Below are 22,780 nucleotides of genomic sequence, written 5' to 3'. Positions count from 1 at the left end.
CTGTTATAGTGATTCACATGAGAATCAGTCCTTTTAGTGCTGTCATTCACTAAACCATACTGTGAGCATGCTGGTTAAGGTTAAACTTTAGATGTGCTTGTCTGAACTAGTTGTCCTTTTACAGTCAGTGAAAAGTACTGCATTTCCAGGAAAATACTTATTTCATCCTAAAACCAGATGAGTTGCCTCTAAAACCAGTGAGATGAATCGCTTCCCAGAAGCACCTTTTAGGTTCCATTGAAGGTAAAGAGAATTTTGAAAATTACCGCAGATACACATACCTGTAATTCAGATCACTGAAGAACTTCATTCAACGATTAAGCTTTTAAAAATAAAAATATTTTTTAAGATATATATATACATATACATATACAAATTATGGAAAATAAGTTTTTGTTATTTGTGGTTTTCTGTGTAGTCGTTTTGATACATTTAGTGCATATGGTCAGCACATATATTGGTCACTGAAAAGTCTGATTTGTTTAATTTAGCATTCTAAACACTTCTACATAAAGAGGTCTTCATTAATATAAAATTGAAAAATTATCTTTGCCTGACCAAAAGTGTTTGGATGTCTTCCTGTAGTTGAAATTCTCACTTTTTATAGCGTGTCTGTGTATTTGTGTTACTGTGTTTTTCTTACTTCAGCAGAATGCACTCATGGTTTTCATTTAACCAAAAAAACACCAAGTGCCTCTAAAATATCCTTTTGCATCTCCTGCACTTCTTACAATCCTTATGCTTAGCAGTTGTTTGGTTTCTTTTAATCGCAAATGAAGTTGTGTTGAAAAGTCTTCATGTCTTCAGGAATTTTTAATAAAATCCTCCTAGAATAAGTTCTGACCCCTGCTGTCTTTGATTTTTTGCCATTCAGTAGGATTTTCATAGAATTGTAGAATAGTTAGGGTTGGAAAGGACCTTATCATCTAGCTCTAACCCCCTGCCATGGGCAGGGACACCTCACAATAAACCATGCCACCCAAGGCTCTGTCCAACCTGGCCTTGAACACCGCCAGGGATGGAGCATTCACAACCTCCCTGGGCAACCCATTCCAGTGCCTCACCACCCTAACAGTAAAGAATTTCTTCCTTATATAGGATCTAAACTTCCCTTGTTTACGTTTCAACCCGTTATCCTTTGTCCTGTCACTACAGTCCCTAATGAATAGTCCATCCCCAGCATCCCTATAGGCCCCCTTCAAATACTGGAAGGCTGGTATGAGGTCTCCACGCAGCATTCTCTTCTCCAGGCTGAACAGCCCCAACTTTCTCAGCCTGTCTTCATACGGGAGGTGCTCCAGTCCCCTGATCATCCTCGTGGCCCAACTCTGGACTTGTTCCAACAGTTCCATGTCCTTTATATGTTGAGAACACCAGAACTGCACACGATACTCCAGGTGAGGTCTCACAAGAGCAGAGTAAAGTGGCAGGATCACCTCCTTTGACCTGCTGGTCACGCTCCTTTTGATGCAGCCCAGGATACGGTTGGCTTTCTGGGCTGCAAGCACACACTGAAGCTGGCTCATGTCCATTTTCTCATCAACCAACACCCCCAGGTCCTTCTCTGCAGGGCTGCTCTGAATCTCTTCTCTGCCCAACCTGTAGCTGTGCCTGGGATTGCTCCAACCCAGCTGTGGGACCTTGCACTTGGCATGGTTAAACTTCATAAGGCTGGCATCAGCCCACCTCACAAGCATGTCAGGGTCCCTCTGGAAACATCATCCTGATGTTCCATTTGTGTATTTCTTCCAAGATTGGTTGCTATCTTTCTTTTCCTTGTGTGTTCATTTGATGAACTTTCAAGTTGAGAAGCCATCTATTACTGGAGAAAAGACAGCTGAGGGGCAACATCATAGCTTTCTCCAGCTTCCTGGGGAGATGGAGAGATGTGCTGATCCCTTCTCCCTTGTATCCAGTGGTAGGACATGTGGGAACCGTTCAAAGTTTCACCAGGGAAGGACAGGGAGACTGGATATTAAGAAGCATTTTTTTATTGGGAGGGTAGTCAGACACTGGAACAGGCTTCCTAAAGAGGTGGTCAATATCTGAAGCTTGTCAGTGTTCAAGAGGCATTTAGACAATGTCCTTAATAGCATGCTTAATAACATGGCAACCCTGAATTATCTGAATTGGTCTGGCATTTGGACCAGATGATCATTAATAGGTCCTTTCCAACTGAAATATTCTATTCAGTTCTCTCTTCATTTCAATGCATTCTTCAGAACTTGCTTTGAAGAATCTGATTCTGAAGAGTTCTAATCTTCACAAGTAAGCCATTTAATTCTAGATGTTCAGCAGCACATACTTTGCTCCATTTTGAGAACTGATCTGAATAATATCAGACAGATGTAGACAATTTATTTTGTGCGAGTATTTCACCTTTATGCTAGACTAAAAGGGCAGGAAAGACAAGCCTAAGTTCTGTGTAGGTGCAGCAACTCAGAAAGAAACACTTCTATTGCATAGCACAGCGAATGGCAGATGCTTACTGAGGAATGGCCACTGTATTCAGAAAAAATGAGATTCTGAGTAATGAGCTACTTTCGAGGGTGGTGATGTGGGGTAAGGTAAGTTCTTGGAACAATTTGCAAGGAGCATCCACCTGTAAACAACCTCAGTACAGGAAAGCCTAATTTGCTTATAACTGCCAGGTCAGTTCTTCTTCAGGAGGAGTTGTTGGCCATAGTCATCTGACTTGGAAGCATGATCTGAACATTAGTTTGCTGCTTCATTTCTTACAGATTTGCTGTAAAAGATGCAGAATAGTTAAAAAAAGTGATACATGAGCTTGACAAAGTACAAGCAATAATTCAGGATACTTAATCACAGTGAAAGCATGGTCTTTACTGAGTATTAAATGTTCACTTGAAAAATGCAAAGTAAGCCTGAGTGTTTGACATTAGATAAAAGATTGTATTTGAGATCTATGATATGGAAAGAACATTGATTTATGGTATGGTATACTGGTTCCTGTAAGGATTTCTATCTTAGAGTTCATATTGTACTGTAGATGAAATTTGTCTTGCTACAGAAATCTTCACACATTATGTTAAAACTATGTTACTTTATGGCAGAATGATATAACTTTTTTTGTGTGTGGTACTGCATCCAGAACTGTACCCAAGTTATAAAGTTGCAGATTTATTATGAATTTGTAGTTGCCTACTGACAGTTTTTAATATGCCGTGGTTATTTAAAGTAGAACCCATAGGGACACCAAGATCTCTTTTATGGCCGATCATAGCAGATTTGAAAGCCTGACATTTTGTACATATGGGTAAAACTATAATAATGTGGTATCAGTTTGCATTTACTAACTTTGAACTCTTACGCGTGGTTGGCCAGCCACTTGATATCAGAGAAAATCTTTGCAGCCCTCAGTAGCTGGTGGGTTCTAACCGTATTTAATTATTTTTGGCTCTTTAGCAAACTTTGTACTTTTCTTAGTATCCACACTTGTCATCAACTCATTATTGCTGTGGTTCTCCACTGATAATCTCCCTCTGTTGTGAAGACTGATTGATTATTCCTTTTTACCTACTGCTTTTTTCTTGAGAAATGAAAGTGCAGAAATATTGTTAGAGAATGCTTCTCTTTGTAGTGAATATTCTACTGCTTTTCTTGTCTGAATTATATTTTATTTTTCACATTTTAAAGCAGAAGTGGTTGCTTTGTATTACTTGAGCACAATTTTTTTTTTTTTATTATTTTTGTATGCTCCTTTTTTGTTAAAATTTTCCTTCTTAAGTCTTCTGAAACTTCTTTTTATCATGACTGTTAATATTTTAAATTTATTTTTATTTTTAGGATGGCTACTTTTTAAAAGTACTGCCCTGCCACCCTAAGTTTTTGCCATCAACATTAATTTATTCATCAATTTGTTTATTTTATTAAGTTGATTTTCATAACTGTGATCTTTGATAGAGGCTGAAATAGGCTTAAACTGCAGTTAAAGGCAAATTAGGTACATTTTAGTGTTTTCTTTGTGAAAATAAAAAGTCGCTTTGGTAGATTATAAATCTCTAGCTGCCAGCTGAACAAGTCATATAATTGTAGTGACTACCAGATAATCCGTATCCCAGTAGAAAATTCTCCATAAATCCAGTTTTACTAGCATTCAGTGTATTTTTTATTCAGATTCTCTGAGATGTTTTATATACAGGCAGCTTGTTTTTAATAGTACTGAAATGTTCAATCACTTCAGACTGATAGTGAGGTCTATTTCAATGTCACATATTAGTATATCGGTTTACATTAGCAAGCAAATACTGTTTGACTTATTTTAGTCTTTTTTAACCATTTCTATTTAGCACAAATTTCACGATGAATAGTATTTAAGGAAAGAGAGATCAGTCTGTATTGAGCATCTGCATTCCAACTGAGGTATTACTAGTTTTTTCCTTGATTTTAGGTCCATCTGTTATCAAAAACAAATGGTGGGATTCATCTTGCCTAAATTAGGTATCTGAAAGTTGTAGGCTGAGAAAGTTGGGGCTCTTCAGCCTGGAGAAGAGAAGGCTGCGTGGAGACCTCATACCAGCCTTCCAGTATCTGAAGGGGGCTTATAGGGATGCTGGGGAGGGACCCTTCATTAGGGACTGTAGTGACAGGACAAGGTGTAACGGGTTAAAACTTAAACAGGGGAAGTTTAGATTGGATATAAAGAAGGAAATTCTTTCCTATTAGGGTGGTGAGGCACTGGAATGGGTTGCCCAGGGAGGTTGTGAATGCTCCATCCCTGGCAGTGTTCAAGACCAGGTTGGACGAAGCCTTGGGTGACATGGTTTATTGTGAGGTGTCCCTGCCCATGGCAGGGGGGTTGGAGCTAGATGATCTAAAGGTCCTTTCCAACCCTAACCATTCTATGGTTCTATGATTCTGTGATTATCATAGAATTGTTGAGGTTGGAATTGATCTGTGGAGCATTTCAGATCCAACCTTCCTGCACAAGCAGGGACAGCCAGAGCCTATTGTCCAGGTCTATGTCCAGGTGGCTTTTGAATGTATCCAAGGATTCAGACTGCACAAATACAATTTTTAGTCCTGTATTTCCTGCATGGAAAGAAATCAAAAAATTAGACACTTCCAGAAGGGGTTCATTTCATCTTAGAATTAGCATCTGAGAGAGTTTAACTGAATGTCTTCTACCAGTGCCTGATTTACCTCTGTGTGTTTTCAGGGAGCCCTCTGTGTGTCTCAGGGAGGCTCATCCAGATGGAGAGCTGCTGGAAAAAAACACCCAGATTGCTCTTGAAGTGTGTGGTAGTTACTGCTGTTTTCAGAAACAGAAACTCCACCAGGATTTCTTGAAAAGTGTGGTGGTTTCTGCTATAAAACTATTTAATGATTCTAAGGAATAACCGTAGAAGAACTGTACTTCTAATTTTGACCATTTTATTGCCTGCCCTTGGTACAGTGTTCAGCCAACATTCAAATATATGATATGCAGTCACAATTTCTAAACTAAAATACTAATCAAAGTCATAGAATCATAGAGTGGTTTGGGCTGGAAGGGACCTTAGAAGATCATCTAGTTCCAACCACCCTTCCATAGGCAGAGACACCTACCACTAGACCAGGTTGCTCAAAGTGCCATTCAACATGGCCTTGAACGCTGCCAGGGATGGGGCAGCCACAACTTCTCTGGGCAATCTGTGCCAGTACCTCACCACCCTTACAGTAAAGAATTTCTTCCTAATGTTTAATCTAAATCTACCCTCTTTCAGTTAGGATAATTGTTTTATTTGAATGTAATTAAATGTCTCAGGAGAACTAACACAGTTTATATATTTAATATATGAGAGGCTTTAGGTTAGGAAATTGTAAATTTTTATTAGCAATTAATTGATAACCAAAAGAAATTAGTAAGTGGATGAAAAGTATGAATTACGGTAGAGGCCAAAGCTAGTCCTTGCTTGGTTTTAATAATTTTGTCTGCAGATTGGTCTGAAAGAAGACTTTGAATATTTGGATAGGTTCAACAGTCAAAAAGAAGTTGGCATAGGATTTCAGCTTGCTTCTTGTTTGGAGTTCAGTTTGAAGGCAATGGCAACTGCTTTTAGACTATGAAACAGCCTTCTATTAAAAGTTACTTGAAATTAAAGACTTAGATGAATTCTTTGAATATCTTTAATTTAAAATATATTATTGCAATTTTAATTACGTATTTTTCTGCAACAAATAGAAAATAATGTCTTAAAATTATTTTAGAATTATTCTCTTTTTTTGCCTTTCTAAAGTTGGTATTTGCAGTCATTGAAATTTAGCCTTGGTGCTTTCAAAACTCCTCAAGGCTACTAGGATAAAGCAGGATGCATGAGAGTCAGGCTTTATTTCAGAAATGAAAGATGGTTTTGCCATTAGGAGTAAATGTGCCTGGTAGTTGTGCTATTTAATGGGAGCTAAGGACTTCACGTAGCGTTTTGCAAGTATCTCGATAGATAGGAGTCAGGCTGTAATTTCATCAGTACTGCTGTTAAATGACTTTTCACCTGCTTGCTTGTTCTTCTCCCAGTGGTGTGTCTGCCTTGCACTAGCCATGGGTTTCCTTGGCCACATGGCACTGATCTGTGGTATAATTGAACAAGTTTTCCAAGTCTGCATTGGTCCAGAGCATGTCACTGATATTTTTTCTGAGCATGACTGTTTGGGTGGTACAGTGGAAAGGGCTGTATACTATTGCAAACGGGTAACTAAGGGCAAATGTTGACTTGTATCAGGAAGCTTGTGAGCTTTCCAGGTTCTACAGCTTCTGCACTACATCTCTCTGGGCCAGGCTGCCATTTCAGTTACTTTGTAGGAAGGAATATTTCAAATATATTTTGATTTATTTTATTGAAGTGTTTTATTCAACACTATGACAAAACTGAAAGTAGTATTTTATGATAGTGTATAGATTTTGTACAAGCTATATTTTGCATAGCATGACTTTTAATTTGCTGTATACAGATCATAGCAGTGAGTTTCTCATATCTAAATTACTTCTCTCATAATGCAAAAAAAAAATCAGTGTTGGTCACAGTGAAGATTATGAAAGACACTTAGCTATGTATTTCATATTGTAATATTGTTCTTGTTTTCTTTTGTAGCTGGTTGGTGGTGAATTTGATCTAGAGATGAACTTTATAATCCAGGATGCCGAGAGCATTACATGCATGTCAGAGCTTTTGGAGCACTGTGATGTAACGTGCCAAGCAGAAATCTGGAGTATGTTCACAGCAATTCTACGTAAAAGCGTCCGTAATTTACAGACTAGCACAGAAGTTGGCTTAATTGAACAGGTACTGCTGAAGATGAGTACTGTGGACGACATGATTGCAGGTATAAATTGCCAACTGATAAAATAATTATTGCATTCTTGAACTGTCAATGTTCTGGGATTATGGAAGGTCTTGGGATGTCTTGGTTTTTACTTAAAGTGATATTTTGGTTAGTACTGCTATTGAGTCAGAAGTACTTTTTTATCAATTTCAGAAAAATGACAAAAATATATTCTTAGTATAAAATATACGTAGGTACTTTGTTTAAGATAATTGCCTATTAATTCATCTGAGGAGATAACATCTTTGTGAAAAAAAAGCAATTTTGAACATAATCGAGGACAGTACATGTCAGACTTCTGACAAGATACTGTTAGTTTTTAAGTGTATTGATCATTTTGAGTTACTCAGATCTTAAAATCGTTATTATGATTCACTTTAAACACAGTCTGCATCTGACAACATATCAGAAATTATTCACAGGTTTGAATGCAGGATACTTGGTTTATATTAAACAATAATTTCATAGTGTATAGCTGTGCTCCCTATAATAACTCCTTGGGTTTTATACTTGTGATTTTTAACATCTCTAATTTTTTACAGCATTAAAAAAGTTGCATACTTTGTTTACTTACTGAAAATAAGTGATAAAGTTGTTGCACAGCATTTTCAGTGTAGGGTTTTATATTTCATGCTGTATCTCTCAGTACTAGGGTACAGGTTGTAATCCTGAATTGCTTGGTTGGAGGAACAGGTTTTATTGTCACGTTTAAACATGGTAGGCTAGAGCTACCTGTAATTAGTATTTATCTACTTATTTTTCTTGAGGAAAAACTTAAGCCAGTTTCTTTCAAATCACTGTGAAAGTATTTCTTAATTTTTATATAGTAGGATATTTAAATTGTAAGGCATTTTTAAAAGATTGAAGAGGTTTGTCTTCCATAATCCTGAGATTTTGGTCCATAATCTGAGTCCTAACACATATATAGGCTTTGGGGAACAGTAAGCCAGCAAGGATTTCAGACCAGAAACAAGAAGAGGATCCATCAAAGCTGTATTGTTCAGGAATGGTTTTGTCCTCATCTTTTTTTTCAGTATAAATGTGTCTTAATATTAAAGTATTTGGAAAAGCTACATTTTGTATTTCAAAGCAAGTCTTAGTGAACAACTTGTTGACTAGAAATATATACGTAAATGCAAAAACCAGATGTCTTATGCTAAATATTGTTTTGCAAGGTTCAGACTGAAGTCTAATACATCAATATATTTAAAAACCAATTGTTTTCACCATGTATGGGTTTTTTTTGCAGGACCTGTAAATATGTCAGTATTGTATAAGGGTGAAGATACTGCTTTATTCCACATTAAATAGAAGACGTTAGTTGAAAACAAATATTTCTGTCTTTTTTCACTCATGGAAATAATATGCTTACATCAGTAATCATTTTCAATAAAATTTATCCAGTTTGAGCTGCCCTAAGTAGTACTTCTGTATGTGGCATACGCAACTGTAATGATGTACCCATTTTAAAAAACTGTGTAGCTAATTGTAGAAACAGAAATCAACAGTATAGGATCAGACTTCCAGGAGCATTTGGTAATTGGAAAATCACTCTGAATTCACAACTATTAATATAAGCCACAGGTAGTATGTTAATAAAAAAAAAAATGGAGCCTCTACCCCTTTAATGTTTTTTCGAGAGTCATCACACTGTACTTCAGAAAGAGACCTTTTGCAGAGAAAACATGACTCAGCTTACTCTTCTGTATACTTATACAGACAAAGAGAGCACATCTAATGTAAAATCAAACCTAAAAATTGAAATTATGTTGGCATTTTAGTTCTGTGGTGTGTGTCAAATTATCTGAATACTCTTCTATGTATCATGAGCAGGGATTTAACAGAATTACACTTTGTAGGGTCTTTCTTTGATAATTGTAAATAGATGAGAATGTGGGGGTTTTAGAATTTTTTTGACAAAGGTGTGGAAGCAACCAAATTCATCATTTTGCTTTTGTTTCTTGATTTCTTCAAGCATTTCACATCCCTTTTATAAGTGACAAAAATGTTGGTAATAAGTCATAAGTAATAATTATGGTCAGATAGCTCAGTGGTAGGCACTTGATGACAAAATTGGTGACAACTAATGCAGTATCTGTGTTCCCTAATTCTGCTAGGCAACGTAGAGTCATTATGACACCAGAACTACAGAGCTGCTTTGCCCCAAACACTTCTAGGAACTTTCCAAACCCAGAGAATAAAGTAAGATTTTTGGTGCTAAAATGAGTTTTAACATGCAGGGGGGTATGTTTTGAACAGAAACTATGTTAGTGCTGACTCCTAGGAACTTAGTACAACTTTCTTAGCAAAACAGTTGTTCAGACACTGTCAGCCCTATATTTTGCAATTGACTTTTATCATCTGTAAAGGGTACAGATTTTTATTTGGTTTTTTTTTTTTTAGTTGTTTATTTGTTTTTAGGTCATCTCACTTGTTCCTTTGTGAAATGCTTTGATTAGACCTAGGTAAGGTTTAAATAGACAAGACAGGCATAATCTCTTTTTTCTGTTCTGACAGCATGCTTTCAGGACCAGACTAAGTCTGAAGCCGCTCTTCTCTGGTTTTATGGAAGTAAGACAACAGCAAATAAACACATACCCAGTCTTTTGCAATGAGAAAAACTTCTCTGTCTGTTTAGATTATGACTGTCAGATTCATGAGGATTCTCAACATTTTATATATCTCACTTCTTGAGGTTTCACAAATTCTGTGGTCAAGAATAAAAGCTTAATCACCTTGAAAGTCTCAGTTGCAGTCCAGATGGGATCACTGCCACTTGTATTCCCATTTGCTTTCCAGAAACATCACTTGTCAAAAGTTGTCTTTGTACTGTGATAATCTGTTATACTAAAACAGAGGATGGTCAGCCATTTTATCAGTGGTTAAGGGGAAACGGTTGCTAAAATAATTGCATAGGCGATTGGCACTTTTGTTTTATGGATCTTCCTTGAGGGATTCACTTATGCCGTTCTCTGTTTCCAGCTGATGAGTAGTGAAGCAGATCATCTGCTGTGAGAGACTCTTTGGGACTGTGTGTCGGTAGTGCCTTCAGAGAAGTCTGAATGATGGATGAGAAAGTAGCCAGAACTCATACAGAGTGTCTGTCTCCCCTAAGTCTCATTTTATTTCCTACAGTTCTATAGTGATGCTGTAGATAGTTGTTCTAAAATTGCTGGAACTGATTTCTTAAGCACTTAAACAGTTCCTAGTTTTTAAGTAAAAATCGAGGTTTTGACTGCTCTGTCATTAATGATCTGTTAACAGGCATTTCTCTTTAAGCTGGTTCCATAAGAAAAGCTTCAACATTAACACAATTTGCCAACCTGTAGAAATTAATTCACTGACAGAATTCAAATTCACAATCTCATGGCAATCAGTTATTGAAAGGTTAAGGAGGCATGAAGGTAGTTTTTCTGAACTGTGTAATATGTTTCCAGTGCTGTTTAATATGTCTTCTAAAGTTAATGCCATACCATTCATTTTAATATAAGCTCACTGTTACCTGAAAGACAGACAGGCTTTTACCCCTGTATTTTCATATTAGATGATGGAATTAAGCATTCCTTCAAGGTTTCTTGTTAATTTATAGATCATATATAAACTGCTTAGTATAAAAGTAGTCAGAAGTTGCCATTAACAGGCATAAAATTGGTTGCATTTCAGTGCATTTTAGAAAGGCACTGAAAATGAGAAAAGGTGCCTGTTTTCTCCTTCTGAATGTAATATCATTTTCCAAAATCTTGTTTCTGAAATGAGATCATAGATATCAGTTATGTATGTGGTTGTATTTAATATTAAAAAATGAAGCAAAAAGTAAAAAAATCCAATTGTAGTATGTTTTGTGACCTTTATTTATAGATGAGTGGATTATTAGGAATTACAAACCAGATGTGGACTGACTCTTTTATATGATTTTTCTAATAACTATGAATAAAGTTATGTAATAGAGTGCAGTACTTTTTATGTCTTGTTGTATTGAAACAAGAAACAAACCTTCTTTAGGTACGTTTACAGCAATATTTTAAAGTAGAAGCAAGGGATTTGTTTTCTACATGTGTTCTTTTCTTTATATATTACCTACTGGGCACCAGTTTTTCAGCTCTTTGTTTTACCCAGGGTTATGTTGTTAGGGAGCTTACACTCATTTCTCTTCATCAATGTTTTATTCATTATTTATAAATATGTATTTCTAATGCCTGCGGATTATCAACATCTTCAGCAGAAATAAGAAATTTTCTGTGCCGTAAGGCAGCATAGGGCTATAATGATGATACAAAGCAGCACATGTTCAGTAATTTTAAAAACCTTTCAATCATGTATGTGTTTGACTGCATTAATTTACACTTTCGTCATCTACATTAGAAGATTTTTTTAAATCATGTTCTGATTTTCACCTAACAACTTTGTTTCTACACAACAGTTTTTCTCTCTAAAGGAAACAAAATTTAAAGTAGTTTGATTTAAAAAGCAAGCTAAGACTACAAAATAAGAATTGGGGAATTCTCAGCCAAAGATTGGTATTCACTTGTGCTGATTTTCCTTGTGGAGTTTCCAGTGTGTTACTTTTCTCAATTTCTAATCATATACAATATATACAATCACTGCCAGCTTCATATTACAGGCTGGAGACTATACAGTGAAAGTGGCAGGTGCTTGTAAGTATTTGATGAGGAGGTGAGTCATAGAATTCACCATCATAAATGACATGTGATTTTATTTTTCTTAGCTATATTTTAGTTTCCCTTAAGAAATTCTGTCACAAATAGGATGTGGCACTAATTTTAAAGGGAAGATTAAATAAACTCTAAAGAAAGGGAGGGGAAAAAGTCTGTACTTGAACATTAGGAATATCTTCAGATCTTATTATGAAAATGACTGCGAGTTACAGTGTTTCACTTTTGCTTTTCTTGACATAGTTTTATTCACGGAACCGCCTATTATATATCTCCTGTAAATTAAGTGATATTTCAGTTTTCACACATGTGTTTTATGGACTGAGGACCAGAGGTTGGTTTCACAGCGGAACAATATAAATAGATACTTATGGTCTTACTCAAAAATACATATGTAGGGATTTGCAGAGAGAAAATTTGTTATAAAACAAAATATCAATGCAAAATCTCCTCAAAAAGGATGAATGCTTTTCAAGACTACTCTTTGTCAGCATCCGTAAGAGTCATCCTTTCTCTAAAGGAGAACATGTAGTCCTGCAAATAAGATATATGCTTATTCATGTTTTAGGGGGGAAATTTCTGATTTTTGACCACATTGAAAGTTTGTTAATGCTGGTTCTATCCTGTCCTCCCTTTTTCATGTGTGTGTGTGTTTAAATCTCTGTACTTCACTGCTTCATCTCTGAATTATCTGTGAAGATAAGTAAAAAGTTGTTCTTCCTTCTAGAGGAAGTAGTAATTGTTAGTAGTGCATTTTATTCCAGAAGAAAGTGTGGTGTATAAGGTGAGATCCAGCATCCCACAGGTGTCCTGGGTTCATCTGGGCTTAAACCACAACAACAAGCTAAAAAATTGTGAAAATTAAATTCTGTGTTTTGAAATAAAGGTCCAAGCACTAGCAGTTATTTTAGACCTGCTATTCTTTGAAAGGTCAGCTACGTAAGTGTATGGGTTTTGAGGAGTTTCAATGAAAGCCGTATTACATAAATTTTGATCACTTCTTTTTATCTTTTTATTGTAGTCTTTGTTGGATTTTTTTTGGTTTTTTTTGGTTTTTTTTTTTTGTGAGGGCTTTTTGTGGGTTTGTGGTTTGGTGTTTTTTTATGTGTGTATTTGTTTGCTTTGGTTTGTTTTGATTTTGTTTGGATTTTTTTCCCTGGCCTTTCATTCAGGTAAAACTTGGAAGCCTTATCACTGTGGCACACCTGTGGGAACTATACAAATTCTCAGTAACCCTGTGCTTAATTTAAATAATAATGTCAAGCATCTTTTAGGTCAGAAATTTTTGGAAAATACTAACTTCAGAGGAATGAAGAGAGCATTATCTCAAAAGTTTGTGACAGAAAGGAGCCAAGCAAGCAAGGTTATAGTTTATGATGAATATGGTTATATGGGAAGAATTAATTTTTCATAGGTTTAATAGATACTTTGTTGCAAGCGTGATGCAAATTCTAAAGCTGCACATGTTTTTGTTTCTGTTTTTTTCTAAAATAAATGGAACAGTGAGAATATGAAATGCTGTGTAAAATATTTAGGGCAACTAAGTTTGATTTTTGGAATTTGTGAATACACTTATTCTTAAAGGTATTAACTTTTTCAGCTTTTTCTTTGTCAAAACAATGAAATGCAGAGTTCAGAATAACTTTATTTTCCTTTGAAGATCTCCTAGTTGATATGTTGGGGGTTCTTGCCAGCTACAGCATCACTGTCAAAGAGTTGAAGCTTTTGTTCAGCATGCTTCGAGGCGAAAATGGAATCTGGGTAAGCTGTGATCCGATAAAGCATTGTCATTCTGTTAGAGCCTGAAGTTAGCATAAATTGTCTCCTGGGACGTATAAACTTGACTTTTTTTTTTTTTTTATGTTGATTGAATGTATGTTTATGAAGTATTTTGGCTAACTACTTTAGAGTTAATTTGCTGTGTTGTTTAAAAAACATCCAGTTTCCGTTGTAGCCTAGAGAGTGCAAAAATGGTTGTATTGACTTTTGTGCCGTTTTTCTTGTTTTCACAGCCAAGACATGCAGTTAAACTATTATCGGTCCTTAACCAGATGCCACAGAGACATGGGCCTGATACCTTTTTCAACTTCCCAGGCTGTAGTGCTGCAGTAAGTTTTCAAACAAAATAATAAAGCTTGAGGAACAAATAAATTGCTCATCATTTGCATTTCCTTTTATTTGGTTTTGAAAATTCCTGAAAAGGAAATAAGAGGTGGGGAGTACGTGCTTGAACAGCGTAGACCTTGCCTTCTGTAGGTTTGCAAGGTAGTTGTAGTGTTGCAAAATTTCACTTATGAGGATGGAGTGTCAAATAGCAGGTGTTTATCTGGGGAAGTTATCATAACAGTGAAACCTGAAAATTCCAAAGAATAGTTTATTTTATGTGAATAATATAATTGGTATTATACAGAGCAGAGACTTGATGAAAATCTAGGGATGAGCTTTTACAGTGACAGCTGTTTACAGTGACAATTTAGTCATAAATTTTATTACGTCTTTTTATCTGAACTCCATCAGCTGTTTCCTTTCCCTCAAGGCAGAGAGTTAAATGCAGTCTTCTTTTGGACTTATTTTTTATGATCACTTACGATGATGAAATTGTATTCCTTTTTGCAACCTTCTCAAATAGATATTCTCTCTCTCATTCACTGCATGTATCTACAAATAAATTCAAATATTGGATACAGATTTATAATTATTAAGGCAGTGAATACAAATGCTTAAAACTTAGAAATGTGAATTTGAGGTTCAGTTCCATTCTGGTATGGAACAGCATATGCTCATGGTAAACTTGGAATCTTTTAAGTGGAAATAACCCTGAGATCCCTGTCTTTTCATGCCAGTGCATGACGGGTGGTAGGAGCTTCTCTTGGGCTGTTCTGCATGTATTTCCTCAATAGCACTAAGGTTACTCTTCAAGAATAAACCACCACCACCTCCTGTTCTTTGTGAATACTGCTGCTGGTGTGGCAGATTGCATCAGGGAATAAACTGGCTGCAAATCACTGGTTTTCACCTAGGTTATTTTTGGCTAGATCACTTTCTTGATCTTGTTTGATATTCAGCTGCACAGATGCGTCAGCAAAATGCACAGGGTGGATTGTGTAAGGAATTAATTACTGAGTTCTGAAAGAGAGTTTCATTTGAATTAAAAACCACAGTTAAGCTCTTCAAAAAGTACATGCAGCAACAAGACAGCTGTTGCAGAGTATGAATGTCTACAATGAAATATACTGCTTTGACATTTCTGGGCTTCAGAGGCAAACCCTTATGAACTGGCTCTCTTATATTTAATTTTGTATCAGACGTTCAAAAAAAGTTTTGCAGAATAATTTCAAGTATTCCTCCCTGTCCAAAGAGGGACATCAATTACAGGAGTATAAAGTGTCTTGATTGAAATGCAAAATGTGCATTTTTCTTTCCTTGGTTAGGATCTTGTTTTATGTACCACTCATCATTGATTAATTGCACCCTGTAAATCTAGAAATGTGAATTTCAAATTTACATTTCTGAAGTAGTGCATGTTGGATTACACTATTAAGCTCTGGACAGCAGTCATCCTCTGAAGTGGACCTAGGGTGATTTCTTTTAAAATGACCCAAACGTCGAAACACTTCATTAGAAGAAAGACAGTGGATAGGCCATAGTTTACTGGCACTGAATTCAGGGTTTCAGGTGTGATGCATGGTGATGACATCAGACAGAGAAACAGCATAATGTTTATAAATACCAGCTTGGTCCTGTTCAAAGTTGGGTGCATACTCCTTGTATAATCAAGAGTTCAGTGGCAGTATAAAAGAGCCTGCTTTTTGTCTGCTGGTGAGAGCTGCTTCACTATCCCAACTGAAGAGCTCTTCTGAGTACTGTGTTACATGTTTGCCAGCCTGTATAAGTAGCCCATTAGTCACTCCATTAGCGGGGCATTTTGTGGTAACCATTCTATTCCCAGATGTTGTTCCTGTTTGTCATGAAGCAGCTCTTTTCCTGTTTCAAGCAGGGAACTCCCTCTAAGGAGGCAGGAGTGATGTCCCAAAGGAGTTCCTTGGAATGTTTTGTACAGAGCAGTTAGTACCAGGCAAGCAGCAGAATCGGTTTTACTTCTTTTGTCAGATACTAGCATAATCTGAGGATGTTGCTGTATGTAACTTTAAAATTTACCCTGAGTTCCCTATCATTCTTAATTACCTATGACTCTGCTTTTAAAACCCTTTCAGCAATTGCCTTTCATATAAAGCCAATAAAAAGCCAGTCCTATTCTGTACCTTTTTTTTACATGCTTCTACATCAAATACAATCCTTATGTGGTTATTCTGACTACTGCCCAGAGACTATGTCCATTCTTATTTTAAGCAGTGAATGAGTTTTTTGCAACTCCTTGTAGTCCTTGGTGTGAACTGGGACAGCACAACATTTGAGCACTCATGGAAAAGTATTTCCAACTGTGACTCAGGTATCACACAGAATCAGAGAAGGGTTGAGGTTGGATCACTGGAGGTCATCTTGGCCAACCCCCGCTATGCTGAAGCAGGGAAACCTAGAGTTGGTTGCCCAGGACCATGTCTAGAGGGCTTTTGAACCTCTCCAAGGATGGAGACCTAACCTCACTAGTCAACCTGTGCCAATGTTCAGTCAGTATCACTGATAGCTTTGATAAGAAAACAATACTATTGGTGCAAGGATTAATTATCTAATTGTTATTATTTCAAAGTGTAGTAAGAGCTTAAATTATTTTACTGAAATTGAAAAATATCAATTATATACTCTTAGAAATAACATGCTATTGTTATATATAAAATTATTTTCTTCTACTTTGCATTCATATGCAACTTATTTCAAGAAGTAGTATTAAAGGCTATTATATCTTAACCATTTTTATATAAAATATTCTATATTTTGTCTGATGGATGGAGGAAGAATGTATTGTAATTACTGGCTACTACAGTAATCAGTCATTACAAACATTTAATTTCTTACATTTTTAAAATTACTTAATTTAAAATCACTTAATTTTGTGTATAGTTCTTACGCTGTGGCAAAAATTTGTTTTATCTTTTAGTGTTATCATAGAAAACACTTTATAAGTGACCTCTGAAGATCATCTTTCCTGATATCCTCCCTAAAAAATACCTAACTTCAATGCTAGATCAGGTATTCAGGGCCTTGCCCAGGGATAAAGAGTTCTCTGAAACCTCTTCTTTCAATGCATAAATATGAAATCTTGAAAAATCAGAGTTTTTCTTAGGCCTTGCCTTAAGATTAATTTATTTAACTGAGAACAGGGGTAAAATATTCAGTCTCTTACCTTACTGAGTGTTCATGGGAAAGGAAAAAAAAGATAGTGCTCTTAAATCTCAGAGAGCTACTTTTTTAATACTGTAGTTTTAACAGTGACTGTTGTACTATCTGTTGTGATTAGTTTGATCTTGATGTTTAAATCTATTGATGAGATGAATACTTACTGAAAGCTGAATTTATATTTTAATTTCTAGAGAAGTAATTTTTCTAGTTTTTTTTTTCTCTTAATATTGCCCATTCACAAATTTAATTTCATGTCCTCTGTTGGTAGAATTTATGTATTTAAAAATGGAAGTATTTTAAAATAGATGGAAAACTAATGCATTTATTCAAAAACACTATTAGAAGGTTTGGATTTTTTTATATTCCTCTTTAACTTTTGAAAGTTAAAGCAGATTTGGAGATCTAGAATGACAGGAATTTACAAAGCGATTGCCTTTAACAACGGTTCTCAAAAAATTCATTTTTTGACATGCTACTTCATTGTTGGCTTTTTTCCTTCCTTCCAGGCAATTGCATTGCCTCCTATTGCTAAGTGGCCTTATCAAAATGGGTTTACTCTTAACACCTGGTTTCGTATGGATCCGCTAAACAATATCAATGTAGATAAGGATAAACCCTATCTCTACTGGTAAGTAACTTCTAATACTGCAGTTACAGGTTTTGCTTTGTTTTGTTTTCCTCTGGCTTCCTAATTGTGTTTAATTTTTCTCATTATTTTTAGTTTCTGACATGCTTTTTGACCCCCAAATACGTACAGATTTTAATGGCTGCTTACCGTGTACAAACTCGTACAAAGTCGTCTGTCCTTTTTGCTCTACGATTTGCATATTCATGGATGCAAGAAAAATGCCTTGCCAATAAACCATAAAACCTAGTGTGAAGGTTTCTTTTGGAATTTCAAAATACATCATATTTTAGAGTTATAAACTCTAAGAATGTCAATTTTCTGTTGGTGTTTAAGATTCTTGGCTGATATCAGTAGTACAGAACAAATCTGTTATAATCAGAGCGCACTGTTTGCACATTAGCTAGAGGTAATAGAAGATCAATCTGTGAATTTAAAAATGGCTCACTGACCACCTGTTCCCAAAAATGGAAACTCTGTTTCATAATAAAGTGATTGCAGGAGAGAGTGATAAATTTGGTTTACTTAGGTTTCCTGTTGTGATGAAAATAGAAATGTTTGATTACTTTTATATGTTGTTTCTTTGGGTTTTTGTTTTTTTGGTTTTTTTGCTATGATGTAGTTCTGATGTTTATTATTATGTGATTAAAATTTTTATTGAATTCTAAAATTTTGAGCATACTTTTTAGTGTACTTTTTGCACTGAAATGCTTTAAAATGCTCCATGTGTTTAGCTGCCCTTAATATTTATGGGTACTTATGGTCTGTATCAGAAGGATTTACTTCTGTTTCCATTTATAAGTGTATTGATTTAGACCTTTTTGCTAGCCACATTGCTACAAAGAAGTGATATGGCTTAGGAAAATTGCCACTTCTACTCGGACAACTGTCTTTAATAAACACATTTTTCTGTTATCATATTATTTGGTTTTGAACATATCAGTGAACAAACTCCATAAAGCTGCCCTTTGAGTTATCAAAGAAACCTGAATTTCTTCCTTCAGAAGAATTCTAGGTCTTACCTTAACATTATAATCTAAAGAATAATTTTTTAATTAACATACTTCTTATTATCTACAACCTTAACATTTCCATGTTTGCTTAAAATTGTCCACTGGCAGTAAAATTTACCTATAGTAGATAACTTAGTACCTGTTTATTAGATTGATTGGAATAAACAGTCCAGCAGAGTAAGAAAACATTTTTTCCAATGAGTTTACCTTTCCCCATAGTTGATGTGTGCTTTTCTTTGTTCTTGTATTTTTTCTGTTTTTAAAAGCCAGAACATACCAAAATAATGTCTTCTATATTTTGCTGTTGCATCTAGGAAACCAAGCAAAAAAGTATAGCCCCAAAACATACAGAGTTTCAACTCTAATTCTAGTACATAAAGAATAACCTCTCTGATAAACATAGGTATTATACACAGACTCTTCAAGTAATTGGGCATATCTGCGCTGAATGGATGACTTGTTATCTCTTACACTCACATACGCGTGCACACACAGATCTTTACAGTTCAGTGTCTCAATTTCTCATGTTAGTTCTTGTTATGGAATATATGTAAAATTAGAGTATTTATCAAGAGTGGGAAATAAAGCTGCTGTGACTTAATCAGGTGGAACTTTGCAAATGCTTCATGTGAGCCACAGAAAGAAGTTATTCTTACAGAAATCAAAGAGAAACTGAATATACCAACCTCAGAAGGAAATTAAGAACAATGCTAATTCTTGACATTTTTATATAGTGGCTGAAACCAAGCCATAGTTAATAATTAAAAACAGGAAAAAATATTCAAACTAAATCATCCATCTGAACTTCTTTACACAGATTTTAGACTTTGCCACATGAAAGGCTGAGTTACACTCAGCCACTACCAAGAGGAAGACACAAAGATTTATTTTCTTTCAATGTGCTTTTTTTGGCATATAGCATCTTTTTCTATTTAGGTGAAAAACATATAAATGAGCATATAAATTCACAGTTTATTCTTGAAAGTCACCTGTCTTTTAAACAAGCTTTATTTTTAAAGCAAAAACTTAGTGGTATGTACAACTTCAAAGACTGATTTGAAGTAGTGGTTCTGAAATCAGCATCAGCTAGAACTGGTTCCTCAGGACATTCTTGTCAGGCTTTTGAATATTGACACATTGCCGCCTCACTGGAAAACCTGTACCAAGATATGTGCTAATGTATGATCCAGGCCTTAAGTGAGTATAGAAAGATGTGGCAAGAGGCATTTCTGGTAGGAGAGAGCTGTTACATCAGCCTATGATGTGAAAACTAATGCTTAAAAATGGAGAAAGGAAGCAAGGAAATGTTTTCACATTTGCCAGATGTGAGAAAACTGCTGCTATTCTGTAATTAGCTGAATGCTGAGTGCTGCTTCAAGAATTGTAAGCCAATTTGTTTTTTCTCAAAACCAAAAAAAAAAAAAAAGATGATGTTGGGCAGCTGCTAAGTGACAATCCATTAATACTTGTGTATTGGAACCGTGTTGTCACTTTCTTATTAATTACAAAATGAGTGTGACAATCCTCGAGGTAAATTAGGAGTCTCTGACATTTGCATGGATGATAAATGACAATAGGGAGAAAGTTTTGTTGTAGAGCAGTTGGGTTAAAATGGTAAGATTCATAATTCTGTAGTGCGAAGTATAAGCAAGCCAGTGATATATACCTAGCAGTGAATAATGGTGCTGAGCTTAAAGAGTTAGTATTTATTTATTACAAAGCAGTAATTAAGGATATTAAGGCTTTTTGTAGGTAACCAACTGACCATAAACTGCTTTTTCATTGCTCTAGCTGAAAGAGCTAATGTGATCTTTTCAATAGTAGTCTGAACAGAGAATAGAGTAAAGGTGATGTGATCACTTCCTGCAGTCTTGGCAAAAACATTACTGGAATACCATTTACAGTTAAAAATTGCTACTTCTTTTAAGAGACCATGGAAAAAAATTGGTGCTCTTCAAAGAAAACTCTGGAGTGAACTGTACTCTGGAAAACACATTTTATAATGAAACCTTCCAAGAAAAATAAAACTCTGAAATTAGGTATTCTCTCTATTTCTGTTTTCAGAATTTATGCAAAATCTGATGTTGATGGATTGTTTAATCTGAGATCCAGTAGGTAGAAAGTGAAGTAGGTAAATTCCAACACTTTGTCACACAATACTATGGTCACTTTAAGTGTCACAATTATAAGATTCAGTATAATAATAATCATAATAATCAGAGTATAATAGATAGTTGAAAATGCTTCTTCAAAAATGATGTATAGATTTTTTGTTATAAAGACAGTGCAATTTTAGGAATTTAGCCTTAACCATAAGTGCACTCAACTGGCAAGCCTCCATCCTCTAAATCTCTATATTTGTTTCTGCTAAAAAACGACATGGGGTGACACTACTTCTAAGTAAGGCCTGGAATTAGATAAAGACAATCCAGTTATTGTTTGGTAAGATTTCTGTGGTTTTTGTTTGTTTGGTTGGTTGTTTTTGTTTTTTTAGGAGATGCTATATTTCAAATTGTGGATTGGACTCTGTAAAAGAATTAGAGGGTGAACTGAGACTTGTTTGTCATAAATGTTGCTTTTTGTCCTTAAAACATCCAAGTGCTTCCACAACCATTTAATGGAAGAATGGCTAAAACTTCTGAAAGACTGTTCTAAATTTTATTTTTACTGATGTAGGAAAAAGAAAAAAAACAATAGAAGAAAAAAACCCAACCCAAAACAAAGCAGTCTATCTAGACTTTTCAGTTCTTCTCTAGAGCTAATAATTACGGAGATGCAGAACAGCTGCAAAAGCACGTAATGGAATTCCAAAGTTAATAGAAAAGAATGAATTATTACCTTCTTAATCTCAGTACGTTAAACTGCGCATAAAATCCTAAGCTAATGAAACTAGAATCACTAAACAGTTTCACCAGTGGATGGAAGAATGCTTACCTGCTATTGAAGTGTAATACCATCCAGTAGCTGCTTTGAGAAACCAGCTGAAACGGGACATAACTATAAGGGTTTTATGAACAATCTGTAGTAAAACAGTATACCAGCTGCTATGGGAGGTACTTAAAGGTTCATAAAACCATATGGGTATTAACAGTACTACTCATGTTGTCTCTGTGAATTTCATCTTTGGATGTGGCAAGTTCTGCATGCGTAGGTAATTGGTAAGGATTTCTGTGCAGTATCGTAGAGACTAGTCCTAGACTGCTTTACCTTTGGCAAAAATTAAGATTAACATAACCTATATATTATAATGTTGAGGTAAACAGAGAACATTTGAGTTCTTAATTTCTCACTCAATTACTTTCTCAATTTCTCACTTACTCAATTACTCAGTTGTATTAGAGTGCTAATTCATGTGGATGAAAAAAAAAAAGAAAAGTAAAATCTTGGCTAAACTTCTTGTGTAGAAAATCATTTGTTCCATTCCAAGATAAAGAGAAGCCTGCTAAAAAATGAGCTATTTTTTCATTGTTTCATTGTTTTCTTGTCTTTCTAAGATGAACTCCAGTTCACATGTAAGGACAATTCAGTGTTTAAAATCTCAGGAGCAGTGTGGTTGACCATAATGGTAAAAAAAAATCACCCAAGTAATGGTGGAAAAGGAGGGAGGTGGTTCGGAAAGGGAAAAATTATAAAGGTGTAGAAGTTTTTTCAAGAACAGACTTTTTTTTTTTTGGGGTTGTTAACAGTGTTCTCAGTGTATAACAAAATACTTAATAGTTCCTGTTCAAAGTAGTAGGAAGTATTTTGCACAATTTTAATATCTTAGATAAAACCATGATGGTATTTACAATGAGTGGCTGTTGGTAATGTAAGAAAAAAATACTTTGTCTTCTCTAATCAAATACTTCTAC

General features: G+C 35.3%; 1 protein-coding gene across 7 annotated transcripts in view; it reads left to right on the top strand.

The window, feature by feature from the left end:
• Positions 1-22,780, top strand: part of NBEA (neurobeachin) — a 506,232-nt gene that overhangs the window by 81,717 nt on the left and 401,735 nt on the right. For all 7 annotated transcript variants that reach the window (XM_061457520.1, XM_061457513.1, XM_061457519.1 and 4 more), the window contains exons 2-5: positions 7,089-7,320; positions 13,654-13,754; positions 14,006-14,101; positions 17,798-17,919. In XM_061457520.1, coding sequence (XP_061313504.1) covers positions 7,089-7,320; positions 13,654-13,754; positions 14,006-14,101; positions 17,798-17,919 — 551 coding nt within the window. The remainder of the gene's footprint in view (positions 1-7,088; positions 7,321-13,653; positions 13,755-14,005; positions 14,102-17,797; positions 17,920-22,780) is intronic.

The sequence above is a fragment of the Pezoporus flaviventris genome, unplaced genomic scaffold (genome assembly GCF_033815535.1).
Source record: "Pezoporus flaviventris isolate CSIRO_AGI_PZ_B2104156 unplaced genomic scaffold, CSIRO_AGI_Pfla_v1 ptg000025l, whole genome shotgun sequence".
Classification (NCBI taxonomy): domain Eukaryota; kingdom Metazoa; phylum Chordata; class Aves; order Psittaciformes; family Psittacidae; genus Pezoporus; species Pezoporus flaviventris.
The sequence above is the reverse complement of the archived record's forward strand: the minus strand, read 5'-3'. Positions and strand labels throughout refer to the sequence as shown.